This window comes from Eimeria acervulina, genomic scaffold (genome assembly GCF_000499425.1).
Source record: "Eimeria acervulina Houghton genomic scaffold, Eah_scaff302, whole genome shotgun sequence".
Classification (NCBI taxonomy): domain Eukaryota; phylum Apicomplexa; class Conoidasida; order Eucoccidiorida; family Eimeriidae; genus Eimeria; species Eimeria acervulina.
In genome coordinates this window covers 458-17,968 of record NW_013547782.1, presented here as the reverse complement: position 1 = coordinate 17,968, position 17,511 = coordinate 458, and the positions used below count along the sequence as shown (strand labels likewise).

The window sequence follows — 17,511 nt, the reverse complement described above, 5'->3', positions numbered from 1 at the left end:
AATTTAATAAATATTTATTAAATTATTCATTACACTCGAAAATATTTACTTGAGGAGGTTCTTCCCGCTCACGCTTGAGGTGTACGTACACCTGAACACACCCCCGTGGTTTAGGGTTTTCTGTATTCATTATTTCTGCTTATTTTAATAAAAATACCCCTTGTAATCACTCAGGGTTCATCGCGGTGTATCTGCATGCAAAAAGATGATTAAAACGTAATATAAGAAGTGCTGTTGCGGTGTACAGGCGGTGTATTGCATAATACAAATAAACGAAAGAAAGAAAGAAAGAAAGAAAGAAAGAAAGAAAGAAAGAAAGAAACTAAGAGAGGGAAATATAAATAAAGCGCCAAATGCCGCTGCCTACAAAAGATCTGAACAGCAGCTATCCCCAGCATCTAAACCCTAAACCCTAAACCCTAGGCCCTGATTTAGCGAAACGCATTTGAGTCCTCAGAAGATAATGCAGCGCCTCGTAAACCGCCAAACAATCTTCCAAACGGAGTTCAAAGTCCTAAACGAAGCCAAACGCAAACCCTAAGCGTTTACCCATAAACCCTAAACCCTAAACCCTAAACCCTCAGCAGCCCTAAGCCAGCAAACCCTAAACCCCTGAGCTCAAACCACAAATGCAGCACCTGGAAAGGAACAATTAATTCTTGTTTATCTCCAACAACAAGAACTACATGGTAGGCGATGCGGTAGACATGCACTTCCTGAAATACAAAAAAACCCTTCAACCCCCAACCCTAAACCCTAAACCCTAAACCCTAGATCTTCCCAAGCCCTAGGCCTCAAACCCTTATAAGCCCCCTAAGCTCTCCTAAACCCTGAGCCCTCCTAAACCCCAAACCCTACCCTTTCTAAACAACCCTAAACCCCGAACCCCCCAAAGCCCTCCTAAACCCTAAACCCTAAACCCTCCTAACTCTTAAACCCTGCTAAGCCCCCTCAAACCCTAAACCCTAAACCCTGGAAAGCCCTAGACTAAACCCGAAACTAAACCCTCAGCTAAGCCCTAAACTAAACCCTGAACAAAACCCTAAGCTAAACCCTAAACAAAACCCTAATGCGTTATACTTCACTAATGAAGACATCTTGTATTTGACTCATCGCAACAAAACGCGAAGAAGCCCCAAACAAACGCCGAAAATTCCACTGAACGCCAAAATCGCCAATTATCGTCAAACGCTCTGCATGCAGAAACAAAATAAATGCATAAATAAATATATATGTATACATATATATATGAATATATATATATATATGTATATGTATATATACGCATACATATGCATAAATATATAATATATATATAATGCATATATGATATATACATCAGCACACAATCATATATATATAACATATATATATATATATATATACACACATATATATATATAACATATATATATACATTATATATATACACATATATATAACATATATATAAATGTTTACAGGCGACGAAGAGAGAAGAGAGAATGGCCTGCACTGTCTGCATAAAGCAACAAAAAACGCCCAACTGTCAAATCTACAGACAATATACTTATAAATAAATAGGTGCATATATATATATACATATATATAATTTATATTATATATATTATATATAATATATATAGATTTGCATATGCACACATTCATAGACAAACAATTATATATATATATATGCGGACTGAGAAATACGCACACAAAAAAAGCATCTAGAAATACATGTATATATATATATATATATATATTTGTATTTATATAAATATATTCATATGCATGAATATAAACACAAATATATGAATATAAACAACAGAAAAACATATATATATATTCTTCATCCACACCCTCACCTTCTCGTAGGCGTACAAGAGCAGCAACTGCATTTCCCAAAGGAATGCAGCTAAAGAATAAACCAACCAGCAGCAGCACTTGCGGCAGAGGCCCCGACATGCTGCAGCACTGTAGCAGCAGCAGCAGCAGCAGCGCACAACACAGGTCTCAAGCAGCAAGGCCGCAGCCAGCCAGCAGCAGCACCAGCGGCAGCAACAGCAACGGGGGTAGTAGCAGCGACAGCAGCTGCTGCAGCTGCGACAATAGCAGCAACAGCTATAGCGGCAGCAACAGCAGCAGCAGCAGCAACGATGCATGCAGCAGCAGCAGAACTTCCTCACATAGTAGAAGACAGAAATCATCAAAGCTAAGGGCACTGCAGCTCTCATCAACCCCCATAACTTTCGTAAGAAAAAAAGATGCAGTTTTCTGCCCCCATCTGCTGCTGATGCAGCTGTTGCTGCTGCTGCTGCTGCTGCTGCTGCTCCCGCGCTCCCACTGTCCCCAGTGCTGAGACTACTGCTTCCACCGCCCTTACTGCTGTATTCTCTGCTGCTACTGCTGCTGCTTTGGCTGGTTTCTCTTATTGCGTGTTGCTCCGCTGCAGCAGCAGCAGCGTCGTTGGGGTCTGAGAAAGCAGCAAAAGTGCGGAAGTTTGTCGTCCAGGGAGAAGCCCAAAAGATGCAGTCATTTCGCTTCCTCGATTGCATGCAGAGGCAGCAGTAGAGGCTGCGCTGCTCCGGTGGTATTGCTGCTGCTTCCCAGCAGGAGCAGCAGCAGCAACGGCTCACAGCCTCCTCAACTGCAGCTGTTAATAGAGGCACCTTCTTCGTTCGCTGACACGCCTCAACCACACGGCGACCAAGCAAAGGATGTGCTGCTGCTGCTCCTGCTTTTGTTCTTCCTGCTGCTGCTGCTGCTGCTGCTGCACCAGCAGGTTCTGTGGTGCCAGCAGCAGCTTGGGGAGTGCTGCTGCAGCAGCATTCGCCGTTGCAGCAGCACTTGCTGCTGCAGCAGCTGCTTCTGGAGCGGCAGCAGCAAGGGGCGGCTTCATTCATCGCATATACCATCTCCAAAGCTAAGATACAGAGCCACAAGCACAAGTACTATCTAGCAGCAGCAGCAGTAGCTGCTGCTGCAGCAGCTATTGCTGCTGCTGCTGCTGGGGGACCTGGTGAGGATACTGCTGCTGGCAATGATATACAGTGATTGAAAAGGTAAATGCATTCCTTATAGCAAAGGTAACTCAAAGAAAGAAATAACAGAGACAAGAAAGAGCAAACGCAACGCAGTGCTAGAGGGGCTGAAAGAAGAGAGAGAGGGGTGTGATTGTGCTGTTGTATGTTTTTATAGTAAGAATAGAAAACAAAATAATGCGCATGCAAATGCTTTAATAGTAAGAATAAAAGAAATGAAGGAAGCTGCAGTGCATCCACTGAGTCGTGCAACAGACGAGGTGTATGTACACCGCGTTTGTAGAGATGGCGAAGTAAAGATATTAAATGTAAATTCGTTTGTTCTTTTCGTCAATTAATAAAAACATTAAATAAATAATAATTAAGGAAAAGGAAACAAAAGAAACAAAATGCAGCAAGACATACAACAACAAACTGGGGGGTGCTGTTGTGTGTCGGCTGTAGACGGAGTGTAAACAATATAAATATATAAATATACAAATGCATTAACTAAACTATAAAATGAAGGAAAATAATTAATTTTTTCTTCTTCCTTTGAAGAATAATTGGGGCTGCTCACTGTCTTTTATCCGCATGCAGCTCCAGCCGTCTTTAGGAGGCAGTATACAATACATTTCACGTATATATAATTACTAAGTATATATACATATATATAATGAATATATATAATATATATACATATATACATATAATATATATATATATAAAGCAAATGCTTTCTGAATACAAGTGTGTGTGTGTGTGTTCAGGGAGTATTTACTTTCTCTAGTATTTCTCAGTGCTACGCTGCTGGAAATAACAAAGAAGTGCATTTACTGCAGCACGCCGCGCTGGCATTCGCCTTTGTTGGGTGTTTATTATTTATTTCTTGTCTTGCTCATAAAACTTCTGCCTGTGTAAGAAGTATCTTTTTCCGTCGGTGAGCGCTTCGCTTCCTCTTCGAGAGATATCAATAGATTGCTAATCAAAACTTTCAACACCTTGTCAAACTGTTGTGCAGTGAGTCGTTGTTTGGGTAGTGATGATGCTGTAGCATGGGGCCCTCTTTCGCATGAGGGAAGGGGGAACCTCGAGGCGCCCGCTATCTCAGAGGGGGGCTCCCTGGGGGCCCCTGAAAGAGGGAGGGGGGGCCCCTCGAGTCTGTATCAAAGTCTGCCGTCAGGATGGTCTGTCTCCAGTTATCTCAGCGTGAAGTTGGTACTGTATTTCTATCTCCGCGTTCGATGGTTCTTTGGGGGGTCAAGGAAGTGTTCTATCAATTCTCTACAATGTTAGCCCTGCAGCAAAGGTGTAGCAAGGTCTGTCTGAAGCAGATACATGAGCACGTACCTGGCCTTAGTAGGCAGTAGTCTCTAAGCAGGAAGAGGCGTAATAATTGTCATCAGTGTTAATGCAGGCAACGAAAGAAAGTTTGATTGTGCTTGCATGCGAAGGTGCTTCTCAGCATTTCTAAAAAAGGGGTGCGTTGAAGTTCATCTCAGGTAGCCTCCTCTCCACCATTAGACTGCGGTGCTCAGAAAGTCTGGGGAATAAGGGGGAGATCAGCTGCAAATTAGGAATTCATATCTTTAATCTTTTAGTTCAGTCACAGCTCATAACGCTCGTTGGATGCAATCCAAGACTGTCGTTACACTTCGTACCCCCTTACCACCGCATGGCTCTTCGGAGTTGCCCGGTACATAGCAGTGACTAATGCCGAAGATACAATGAAAGAGAACGTTACGCACTCCCGGAATCTTTTTTTTAAAACATCAACCCTTTCTCGTCTTGCACCATGGAGATTGATCAGGATATCCCCGCTGGCGGGAAGGCGCGCAACGGTTGTGAGCCTCGTTGCGTTGACACCGCCTCAGCTCAGTATCACACCCACCAATAAATCTTTGCAGCGAAAAGCATTGATGGAGAATGCCTCCGCCCCTTCCCGCCGTCCAACTAGGACAGGCCCTGCCTTGGGGGGCAGTGAAGGAGGTCCTTGCTTTTTGACGTTGTATTTTCGTCCTCAGAGTGCACCGGAAGAACTACAGTTACTATTGAAACTATGGCTTAGAAGGGAAAGCACGACAATGGTGGGTATATCTTTCCCCATACACACCCGGATTATGGAAGCCTTTCGAGATTCGCTGGGATGCAAACTTATTTTCATCTCTGCATGGGAGGTATGACATGGTTCACCAATTTATTCATCATGTGGCTTCGCCCCTTTGTGCAGATTTCAGTATATTCCGACGGCAACCACAAGACTGCGTTATACTCCGCAGTTGCAAATTAGATTGCATCTTAATCCCTTGTAGACTCGTGAAAGCACGTGCTGAACTGCATCTGCCGGATGAACGCTATGTCTTGGGCCCAATCATTTGGAGTAGATTGTCTTCTCCTTGGACGGCGTCCTTGTATTCAGCAGGAATCTGTTGCAGCATTTGTAGCACTTGCGGCATGCGCTGCAACTGCAATATTGCAATATGAAAATCCGGTGTTTGAAAACCCGCTAACGTTTTCGTTTTTACATGAACACCAGATGCTAAGAAAGATGGAGGCAATATACAGGAAACCTCTTCCCCGCTCCAAACTGGTCATCACTCAGATATCTCTGGCACGCCTGAAGGGTACAGAAGATTTTTCAAGATTTCTATAGCAAACAAATGGTTTGGTGGCTGTGCCGGTCTATGCAGACTTTACACTCAAGTAGATCAACGGTATCACCAACGTCCGTTGACAAAAGCTCGCGACCCCCCATGGGGCAGGCACTTCGTTCTGCAACTGAGCTTGACTAAGATGACTCCCGTTTCCTTTCTAAGCTGCCTTTTCCTACTCCTTAGATACTAAGGCTGGCGCGATTCTTGCAAAGCTCAACAATGGGCGACGGAATATGCATTACGGTATAGATGCCAATCTCTTGGGGTTCAGCCAAAGCGCAGAGATCGCTTTACCTTCTCAAAGTTGAAACTGACTGATGAAAGCAAGCACCGTTTGTCATCAACTGCAGAATTCCCTGCACAGATTGCTGGACCCAGACACTCCGAGTGTGTTTCTAAACCCCCTTCGTGCGAAGCAATTTTTCAAGAGCATCTACGTGCTTCCGTCCACTCAGCGTCGAGTACAAGCGTACACGAGAAAAATGTAAAGCAGAGCCACGTGCAAGCTATTGTTGGCAAATGCTCCTTCATGCATGAAAAAGTGAGACTATTGGGGAGAATCTAAAAAGTTAGAGGAATTATTTCTTTTTGACTGTGCTTTCTCTAGAGCAAATTATTATTCTATATACTCCATTCCCGTTATGTAATCCTAGATCCGGTGGCGCTGCCTGTAACACCTTCCTTTTCCCCATACTTTGGAACCGTCCCTTCCTTTGGGGCCAGCCTGACCCTTGGCCCGCTTGCATACTGATGCTCATCTCCTGCAGCAGTTTTCAGCAATTTTCTTTCTACTCTGGAAAGCCCCCATTAAGAGGCAGCTCTCAACCCGGGCCCATGGCAGAGTGCACCTTGATGACAGGTCGCACATCCGGGCTGCAGCAGCATCATGCAACAAATATCAGCAGCAACAGCAGCAATAGTACCAACTGTTTCTCATGCTCCAGCAACAAACCAATAGCAGCAGCTGCAACACAACATGCGGAGGGCTGCACTTGCAGCCCCGCTCAGAGGAATGGTGATGCTGAAGTATTTCAGAGGCAGCAGCAGCAACTACAGCAACAACAACACCTGCAAGAGCAATGATAGCAGCAGCAACACCAGCAGCACTAGCAAATGCAGCAGAGAACGTATATGAGGGGGCCTATCACGCTGTGCAGCGCTTCCTGTTGCACCGCCTGCCTTAAGGCAACCCCGCATGCAAGTATGTAATAGTCGCGTATTTGTGCATGTACTAACACTGAAAGCAATTGTTAAACCTTGACAAGGCTGTTAGCAAGTAGAAATATACTCCCCAGCCCCACCCATAGCAACACTCCAAATCGAAGGCCTTTATGCATTGTGCTCAGGCGCATGCATTCCGCGAAGCGCTACAATTAGTTATTACTCTGCATTTAACTCCAAGCAGCTAGCTGGATAGCTAGCTATGGCTAGCTGCAGCTGGCTGCTGCGTGTAAGAAAGTCTGCCGCATGCCTGTTACGGTGTACGGACATGTGTATGCCTCTCAGAGTGCGCGACTGAGGGCTGTGGAGGACCTCCAAAGGAAAAACAGAAAAAGATGAAATTAAAGTGAAGACAAAACACTAAACAAGAGAAAACAGTATTACACTCTCAACAAGAATGTGTCTGAGTAGGGTATTAAGAGCAGCAGCTAAGAACAGTACTAACAGCAGCAGCTGCTGCTGCAGGCTGCCTAGCAGCGTATATTGAAACAGGGGGATATAGCATCAAGAAAGAAAAGTATTTCTTTATCTTTTATTAGTTTTTTTTGTGTTTGCTTAGAGGGAGAGGCAACAGATCTCTCGTAGACAACAGACAGCAAACGAAACAGCAAACAAACAGAGACAAGCTATAAAGAAACAGAGACAGACAGCCACATGTCTTCCTTCTGGGTGTCTGTACAGGGTGCGGGGGGGTTGAAAAGAGTAAGGAATAAAGATAAAAAAGAAATAAAAAACAAACAAAGATCTGAATAAACAAAATAAAAATGCGGCAGTACAGACAACAGAGACAGAGCGTCAAGCCGCCCCCCACGATGCCTCGGGCGGAGTCTTCTGTAGTATTTGCTCTGTGTTTGTCTGTCTTTGCCTTTTTAAAGTAATAAACTTAAATATAATAACAAATTAAATGGTGTGTATTCAATAATTAAACCAGGAGCTGTCTGTACACCGCAGCCGCTCCCACTGTGGAACAGCTGGGGGGTATAGGCACCTCCCGCTAAAGTCGTCTTTCCTTTTCTTCTGCTTTACAGTGCATGCAGCAGCAGCACCAAGATGTGTTTGAGTCTTATTTAGTCCTTTGTCTCTTTCACATACAGAAAACCAAGCAGCAGCTGCTGCAGTTGCTGCTGCTGCAGCAACGCCCGCCGCTGCTGCTGGGGTCCGTGGGGTTGCTCTCATACATACACACTCCTTTTGCTGCTGCTGCTGCTGCTGCTGATCTAGACGGTTTGCCTCTACACATTTGCTTGTCCTGCACGCGTGGAGGAATACACCGCTAGCAGCAGCAGCAACTGCAGCAGCAACTGCAGCAGCAGCAGCAGCGGCAGCAGGAACAGTCCCGTCTCTCTCGGCTTCGAGAGTCTCCTGCAGCGCCCCTGAACTCTTTCCCTTATCACAGCAGCAATTGCAGCAGCTGCTGCTGCTTCTCCTCTTTCTGCTTCCGTTTTTCGGTGGCAGCAGCAGCACTCTGTCGGAGACTTGCTGTTGCTGCTGCTGCTGCAGCAGCAGCAGCAAGAGAACAGTAGCTGGCAGCCACTCAGCTGAAGCACATCTCATGTTTCTGTACTTCCGCCTATCTCAACCCAGTGGTGACCGAACTGCAGCAGCAGAAATAGCAGCGGCAGCAGCAGCAGCAAGACTAGCATCCACACCAGCAGCAGCAGCAAGTCTAGCATCCACACCAACAGCAGCAGGAAGAATAGTACCAGCAACAGCAGCAGCAGCAGCAGCATCAAAAGCCGCAAAGAGCTGCAGCAGCAGTCAAACCTGTTAGACACCGCTGCTGCGCCGAGTAAATGACCTCGGCAAAGCCTTGCAGCTACACCTACGTGCTTCGGGGTTGCTGCAGCAACAGCAGCAGCAACTGCAGCAGCAGCAGCACTATGAGCAGCTGCACATAGGAATAACTGTAGAGTAGTTGTTTGAACCCCAGCGGTGGAGCAGCAGCGCTTCGTTCAAGGCAGCAGCAGCACCAGGAGCAGCTTGCAGCAGCAGCAGCAGCAGCAGAAGGCGCAGCAGCAGTAGGAACAGCAGCAGCAATAGCCTCAGCAGAAATGGATTTAGATGCAGCTGTAGGAGACGAGGGGGAGGCCTTGCGGGTCTTAACTGAAGCTCTTGATATTCACCGTCAACATCCGCAGCAGCAGCAGCAGCAGCAACAGCAGCAGCAGCAGCAGCAGCAGGATGAGTCAAGGCAGAGCGAGGGAGAGCCCCGGCAGCTTGATTACGAGCAGCAAAAGCAAGAACTGCGAGGCGAGCAGCAGCAGCTACAGCACCTGGAATGGCAGCAGCAATTGCAGCAGCACCAGCAACAACTGCAGCAACACCAGCAACAACTGCAGCAACACCAGCAGCAACTGCAGCAGCAGCAGCAGGAATGTGCTGATGATGGCCTGGGCTCACTTGGTGAGCTAGAGCGGCGATTGCGTTCGTTGGGTGTATTTGCAGGGCAGCAGCTTCGTGCGGTGCAGCAGCAGCAACAGCAGCAACAACAACAGCAACAGCTGCGCCAGCAGATGCAGCAAGAGGAGCTGCAGCAGAAACTGCAGCAGAAACTGCAGCAGCAGCTGCAGCAGCAGTTGCTGCTGCAGCAGCAGCAGGAAAGAGCTGCTACTGCTGCTGCCTCGACTCCACCTGGGTTTGAGGAGATGTTCCATGGATACACCGCAATGGGCAGGTCACCCCTGCAGCAGCAGCAGCAGCAGCAGCAGCAGCAGCAACAACAACAACAACAGCAGCTTCAGGGGGAGGCGAGGCTACTGCAGCTCAAGCAAAAGCAATTACAGCAGCAACTGCTGCTGCTGCAGCAACAGCAGAAACAGCAGCAACAGCAGCAGCGGGTTTCTGCAGAGGGACGGCTCCACGAGCCGCAGCAGAATTGGCTAAGGGAAGACACTGATCTGCAGCAGCAGCTGTGCCAGCATTACCTGCAGCAGCAGCTGCTGCAGCAACAGCAAGTGAGGCAGAAGCATCAGCAGCAACGCCAGCTGCAGCAGCAACAGCAGCTCTTGGAAGCGCAGCAGCTGTCCCAGCAAACGCAGCAGCAGCAACAGCAGCAGCAGCAGTGCTCCTTCTTGCCGGCACTCCTGGACCTTCAAACTGCTGCTGCCGCCCAGCAGCAGCAGCAGCAGCGGCTGCAGCAAGGCCTTGCAGGTGAGGGTTGTGCGTTAAATCCCGATGCAGCTGAGTTCGTGCCCGCGCGTTTGCAGCAGCAGCTGCAGCTGCAACAATGCCGCAGCGAGGGCGCAGCAACAGCAGTGACGACAGCAGCTGCAGCAACAGCAGCAGCAAGCAGCCCACCACAGCAGCTACTGACAATTGAAGATGCAGCTTGGGAAGAGGTGACTGTCCTACAGCCGCTGAGCAGCAGCAGCAGCAGCAGCAGCACCTGCAGCAACAGTGCTGCCCAGTATGCGGGCTGCGCCTGTGGTTCGCTCTTTCGATTGCAGCAGCAAGACGACGAACTCTGCATCTCCAAGCTTGAAACAGGTGCCTCTTTGCTGCTGCTGCTGCTGTTGCTGCTGCTGCTGCTGCTTAGGGTGCTAATGCCTTTTTTTCCTGCTGCTGCTGCAGCGGAGGACAAGCGTGCGGCTTTTTGATATTTTTTCAGTTGTCCGAGGTGCTTTTGCTTCCGGCGCAGCAGCAGCAGCAGCAGCGGCTGCAGCTGCTGCTGCTGCTGCATCGCTCCATGGCGGTGCCGCGCCAACAGAAGATGTTGTCTTTGCTTTGAAAGTCCAAGACAGCCCTGTGCATGCGTTTGCTGTTGCTGCTGCTGCTGCTGCTAGTCCTGTTGCTGTTGCTGCTGCTGCTCCTCTTGTTACTGGGCTTCGGGCTGTCTTCAGCAGCTTTGCCGATATTTGGTTAGCATGTCCCTTTATGCGATTTGGAGCTGCTGTGATGCATGCATAGAGAGTGTTATCTTGCATTGCTGCTTCTGCTGTTGATGCTGCTGTTGTTGCTGCTGCTGTTGCTGCTGCTGCTGCTGCTGCCGCTGCTGCAGTAGCTCCTCTAGAGGCCAGATGGGTGCCGTTGAAAATTAGAGGGGGCGCGGCGCCCTCCGTGCGCCGCGCCTTCTTTCTGGCTGCATGCACAGGAGCAGCAACAACAGCAGCAACAGCAGCAACAGCAACAGCGAAACCATCTGCAGCATCGAGCAGCGAGGGCTTCACAGCCACCAGCGGAGACAGCAGCAGCAGCAGCAGCTGCGCATTAGACACGAATTGTTCAGGTGTCAGTGAGGCCCCTGGAGCGGAAATTACAACAGCAGCACCAGCAAAAGATGCAGCAGAAGGTGCAGCAGAAGATGCAGCAAAGGATGCAGCAAGTGCTGCTGCTGCTGATGGCGGCGGCGTACCCGGTACCGCGGACGCAGCAGGAGCTGCTTCGCAGCTGGAGCAGCAGCAGAAGCAGCAGAAGCAGCACGGTGAGCAACAAGCGGAACGGCCAGCAGCAGAGCAGGATGCCGATGGTGCACTCGGCAGCAGCAGTAGTAGTGACAGCAGCAGCAGCAGCAGCAGCAGCAGCAGCAAACCCCATGGATGTCTCTTGGCGGTATTTTCGGGACTTGACGCGAGGGGAGAGTTGAAAGACAAGGAGATATTCTTCTTCCATGTTGGTAGGCTCTTCTTGCTGCTTCTGCTGCTGTGTCTGCTGCTGCTGCTGCTGTTGCTTCTGGATGTGTGTTCAGTCGTCACTGTCGGTTTGTCTAAACTGTCTCTGTTTTTTTGGCGTTGCAGGATCAGGGATATGGGAGCGGCAGCAGCTGCATTGGGGTGTTTCCCCACAGCAGCAGCAGCAGCAGCAGCAGCAGCGGGGAGGGGAGGACGATTCGGAGGAGCCTGTGCTGCAGCAGCAGCTGGCGAGCCAGATTTGGGTCGCAAACTCCTCAGGCTCTTTCTTTTGTTTCTGTTCGATTCCGTCTGCAGACGGCAGTAAGCGAGTCGAGGCTGCCGTTGGTGGTGGTGGTGCTGCTGCTGGTTTTGCTGGTGCTGCTGCTGGTGCTTCTGCTGCTGCTGGTTCCGCTGCTGCTGCTGGTTTTTGCTGCTGCTGCTGCCGCTGGTTTTTCTGCTGCTTCTGCTGCTGGGTTGCTTGTTGCTGCGCAGGCCTGCTGCTGCAGCTTTTATTTCTCTAACTTTCTTTTTTTGTTTTTGTGTTGTGCTGTTTCGTTGGCTGCCCTTCTTCGTGCTAACAGCAGGCAAGGAGAATCGCTTGCTGCAGATACACCTGAAATCCCTCGCTGTAGAATTGCTGTACACCTCCGCAGCAGCTGGAGTCTCGACTTCGCAGCAGCAGCAGCAGCTCCCACAACAGCAGCAGCAGCAGCAGCAGCAGCAGCAGCAAGAGCCGAGGCTTAGGGAGGACGTCTGTTTGGCAGCATCTACAGACGGAGATTTGTTGTATTTGTTTGGGGTTCGGGAGAAGAGTGAAAAGCAGCAGACATCGCTAAAAGAAGAAGTTATATTAAATGATTTGTGGTGTTTTGATATCAAAGACAGACGCTGGAAATGCCTCAAAAGCAGCGCCAGGTGTACAGACACCTCAATTTGTAAGGGGTACGTAGCACTTTCTTGTTTCTCTCTTTTCTTTTTTTCTTTTTGCTGCTCTCCACTTTGTTTGTGTCTATTGGATACCTCGGCTGTCTCCGTTGTCTGTAGATCTGCTCTGCTGCTGTCTCATTGCTTATCGGCTGTTTTCCTTTCTGCATTTGTTTGTTTGTTTTGTTCATTTGTTTGTTTGCTGCCCTTGTGCATTTGCTGGTTCGTTGTTGTTGTTGTGTGTTTGTTTCTTTGCTGTATTTGTTTATTTGTTTGATGTATTTGATTATCGGTTGTTCTTTGTTTGCTTGTTTGTGTCTTCGTTTGTTTGTTTATTTCTGCATTTGTTTGTTTTTCTCCGTCGTTTCTTCATCGCTGCTGTCGTCTCATACTCTGCACAAACCCTAAACCCTAAACCCTAAAACCCCTAAACCCTTAAAATTCCGCACTGCTGCTCTTCTTCCCTCTCCAAGAAGGATCAGGGTTTAGCGTTTAGGGTTAAGGGTTTAACATTCTGGGTTTAGGGTTTACGATTGAGGGTTTAGGGTTTAGGGTTTACGATTTAGGGTTTAGGGTTTAGGGTTTTGTTTGGTTTCTCTGCAGCACTTCACTGTTTTCTTTTCGTGACGTTTTACTTCTTTTCAACGCTCCTCCTGCTGCAGGTACACCGGAGTGCATGCGACCGACTAGCTGCTGCTGTTGCTGCTGCTGCTGCCTGTGCTGCTGCTGTTTGCTGCTGCTTCTGGTGCCCCTGCTCCTGCTGGTTCCGCTGATGCTGTTGCTGCTACTGGAAGCAATTAGCACCATTTGCTGCGCTGCTGCTGCGTCTTGTGTGCAGCTGTTTGCTGTATGTCTCTTGTGGGGCGTCAGTGGGCGTCTGTCTCCCTTCCGAGTTCTCTCTCTGCTGCAGCAGCAACAGGATCTGCTGCTGCTGCTGTTTGCACTAATGCGCACATGTATATCCTGTTAGAGCAGCAGCAGCAGCAGCAGCAACATTCCACAGCAACGGCTGGCGCTGCTGGGGAACCACAACCGGACGAAGCTAACAGCAATTCGGAAGCGCAGGTTGAGGGCGCAGCAGCAGCAGCAACAGCAGCAACAAAAGCAGCAACAACAGCAGCAGCAGGGGGTCGGATGCTGCGGCTCTCTCTCGCTTCGCTAGAGGAGTCCGTTGCTATATGCGCCACAGCCTCTGCTGCATCTTTCGCAGGTTCAGCAGCAGCAGCTGGTACTGCTGCTGCAGCAGCTGAAGCAGTTGCTGCCGCTGCTGCTGCTGTTGCGCTTGAAGAGGAGGTTGAAGACCCAGCATCGGAGACAGCGCAGGATCAGGAGCAGCAACAGCACCAGCAGCAGCAACAGCAGCAATTGCTGCTGCAAATGCTGCAGCAGCAAACACGGCAGCTTGGGCTGCAGCAGCTATCTGCCAGTGTTGCTGCGACGGATGCATCGTTTGGTGGGGAGCTGCAGCAGCTGCAGCTGCAGCAGTTGCAGCAGCAAGTACAGCAGCTGCAGCGGGAGTTGGAGGAACTAAGAAATGAAAGAGTTTTGCTGCGGCAGCAGCTGCAGCAGCGGGAGGGCATTTTGTCTGCCTTGTCTATAAAGGTGCGCATGCTGTTTATTTATTTATTTATTTATTTATTTATTTGTCTGTTTGTTTGTCTCTCTTCATTTGCTTTCTTCAGTTTTTTGTTTGCCTCTGCATATGTTTTCTGTCTCTCTTCTTCTGTTGGCGTGCCTCTCCTCGGCTGTTGTTTATCTGCTCCTACAGCCTAGCTGTATCTTGCTGCTGCAGTTGCTGCCGCTGGTGATGCTACCGCTGCCGCTGCTGCTGCATCTGCTGCTGCTCTTTTGCACTGCAAGGCTCCAGGGTCTGCAGCGATTCAGCAGGCCGCCCTTCATTCTCCGTTGCTTTATTGCTGCTGCCGTTGCTGCTGCTGTTGCTGCTACTGTTGGTGCATGGCTTGAAGTTTGGTTGCCTCCATACGTAGTCTGAGCTTTTGCTGCTGCTGCTACTGCTGCTCTCCAGGCTACTGCGGTGCTGCAGCAGCTGCGAGAGGAGCGCAGCGCCAGGGAATTGCAGCAGCAGCAGCACGAGCAGCAGCAGCAGTTGCTGCTGCAGCAACTCCGGGCCAGAGACGCGCTGCTGCAGCAGCAGAAAGAGAAAGTGGAGACATTCGCTGCTACAGTAAGCATAGTGATATCACTGCAGCTCTTCTTCAAGGCTTGCTGCTTGGAGTACCTTTTAGCTGTTGCTGCTTCTGCTGCTGCTTCCTACCGCTGCTGCTTGCTGCTGATTCTGCTTGTTGCTGCTGTTAGCTGCTGCATGCATTCTGTCGCTTTTGAAATTTTCACCCCTACAGCAGGCGGGGCCCCTCTGTGCAACCCTTAGGCTTTCTGCTGCTGCTCTATTGCTGCTGCTGCTTTTGCAGGCGCAGCAGGTGCGGCAGTGTTTGCTGCTGCTGCTGCGGCAAAAAGAAGTTCACAGCGCTCACGCAAGCAGCAACGAGGTGGACGGAAGAGCCAGAGCCTGCAGCGAGGAGCAGCAGCAGCAGCAGTTGCAGCAGCAGCAGCAACTGCAACAGCAGCTGCAGCAACATTTGCAGCTGCAGCAGCAGCAGCAGCGCCAGCAACAACAGCAACCCTTAGACCTTCTGCACCAGCACACGACAGACCTTCATCAGCAGCAGCAACAGCCTCAACAAAAACTGCAGCAGCAGCAGTTGAAGCAGCAACACCATTTGTTGCAGCAACAGCAACTGCAGCAACAACAGCTGCAGCAACAACAGCTGCAGCAACAACAGCTGCAGCAACAACAGCTGCAGCAGCAACAGCTGCAGCAACAGCAGTTGCAGCAACAACAGTTGCAGCAACAACAGTTGCAGCAGCAACAGCTACAGCAACAACAGCTGCAGCAACAACAGCTGCAGCAGCAGCAGCTGCAGCAACAGCAGCTGCAGCAGCAGCAGCAGCAAGCAGATCCTTCATCCCAGACGCAAGCGAGATCAAGTGTGTGGGCAGCCTTCCCTCCCGCCGCAGCGGCAGCAGCAGCAGCTGCTGCTGCTGCTGTTTCTAATGCTGCTGCAGCTGCGCCTTCCTCAAGGCACCGCAGGAGGCCCCTTGGCAACGCATCGCGGGGGGGTGTGCAGCAGCAGCAGCAGCTGCAACTACAGCAGCAGCAGCTACAACAACAACAACAACAACAACAACAACAACAGCAGCAGCAGCAGCAACTCCAGCAGCACCGGCGACATCGCAACCAGCTGGCATAGCATAGGGACCGTCACAGGCAGTAGAGGTAGAGGAATATGTACTAGCAAAGCAGCAGCACTTCATTAGCAGCAATAGTTACAGCTGCAGCACAGGCAGCAGCAGAGCACGCGTGAACAGCTAAGCAGCAGCAGCAAGGCGTACAGAGCTGCTGCTGTATCTGCACCAAATAGCAATTCATCAGCGTCTCTTGAAGTAGTGTATATTATTATTACATGAGGGAGAGAGCGGCACAGCAGGGACTCGAGGTGTACAGACACCGTGCTAGTGACAGCAGCAGCAGCAGCAGCAGCAGCACCAGCATCAACAGCAGCAGCAACAGCAGCAGCAGGGGTGTCTCCCCGCACCGCAGCAGCAACTGCAGCCGCCGAGATGTTTCGCTGCTGCTGTTGCTGCTGGGGCAGAATCTCTGGCTGCTACAGGTAAGTGGAGATGCTTTAAGGTATATTGCTGCAGCAGCTCCTGGCTTGTGCTGCAGGAGCAGCAGCTGAGTGTTTGTGCGTCGCAGCAGCAGGTGCTGCTGATGCTTCGCATGCATGCGCTGCACCAACACCGCCTGCGTCTGTGCTGCAGCAGCAGCTCTGAGGTGTATGTGCAGAGTTGCTGCAACAGCGGCAGCAGCAATTGGTGCTGCTGCAACAGTAACAACTGCTGTTGCAGCAGCAGCAGCTGCAGGCCAGCCCCACAACAACAGCATCAAGCCGTAGCGCAGCAGGCCTAAGCTGCCCGAGTGCATCTTTAGGGCACTGCTGCTTTATTCTTTTGTTTGCTTCCATTGACAACAGCATTTTATATTTCCTCTCCTAGGGAAGCACCGCCTGTGCTGCTGCTGCTGCTGAGCATCGTGCGTCACTGCTGCTGTGGCAGCCTGCCTGGTGCAGCTGCAGCATAGCCCCGAGCCCGGCGGCCCACCAAACGCACTCGCGAGCAGCAGCAACAACAGCAGCAACAACAACAGCAGCAGCAACAACAACAGCAGCTGCAAGTACCAGGTTGACACGAAAGGGGTCTAATGGGTGATGTCTACAACAGCAGCAGCAGCTGGTGCAGGTGTTGGTGCAGCCGTTGCTGCTGTTGCTGCTGCTGCAGCATCTGCCGCATTCGCTGCTTCTCCGAAGCACCAGCAGCAGCGAAAAGCAGCAGTAGGCTGCAGCGTTTATAAGGTTGTTGCAGGCGCGGCCTGCGCCCTGCTTCCTTAGGGAGAAGCAGCAGCAGCAGCGGCTGTAGCTGGTGTTGCTGCTGCTGCTGTTTCATTTGCTGTTTGCTGCTCGTGCTGCAGCAAATGCGGTGAAGCAGAATGAGCAGCATAAGAAAGATATACAGCCCAAACAAAATCTAACAACGAATCCCAAGCAGGCCGCAGCGCCAGCGGCACAAACCTGAAGAAACAAACAGTGCATGCATCAACACGTACATGCATGCATGCATAGTTGCATGCATGCACAAATGCATGCATGCATGCACACAAGCCCCAGCAAAACAAACCAGAAACAACAAAAGCAGCAGCAGCAGCAATGACAACAGCAACAGCAGCAGCACCAACTCAAGCCGCAACAGACACCACAACAATAACAGCAGCAGCAACTGTTTGTTGCTTGCTTTTGGCTTTAATATTTCTTTATTTTGTTTACTTTGTTTGTTTAGTGGGACTGTGCGCTGCTTGCACTTTTCTTTAATATTTCTTTATTTTGTCTATCTATATTGTTGTCTGCATCTTATATTTCTCTATATATACATACATACATATATATTTATATAGGCGGAATTGCTTGTTGTCTCTAATATTATTTTATTTTGTTTATTAGAACTGTGTGGTGTTTGTATGTTAATATTCCTTTA

At 49.7% G+C, this 17,511-nt stretch overlaps 1 protein-coding gene across 1 annotated transcript; it reads left to right on the top strand.

Annotated features, from left to right (window-relative positions):
• Positions 1 to 8,925: 8,925 nt before the first annotated feature.
• Positions 8,926 to 15,674, top strand: EAH_00031720 (hypothetical protein, conserved; the record flags this gene model as incomplete). Its single annotated transcript, XM_013392375.1, has 8 exons — positions 8,926 to 10,360; positions 10,872 to 11,486; positions 11,608 to 11,802; positions 12,063 to 12,423; positions 13,009 to 13,067; positions 13,244 to 14,007; positions 14,432 to 14,590; positions 14,835 to 15,674. The coding sequence occupies 8 exons, from the start codon at positions 8,926 to 8,928 to the stop codon at positions 15,672 to 15,674; spliced, it is 4,428 nt and encodes a 1,475-aa protein (XP_013247829.1).
• Positions 15,675 to 17,511: the final 1,837 nt, after the last annotated feature.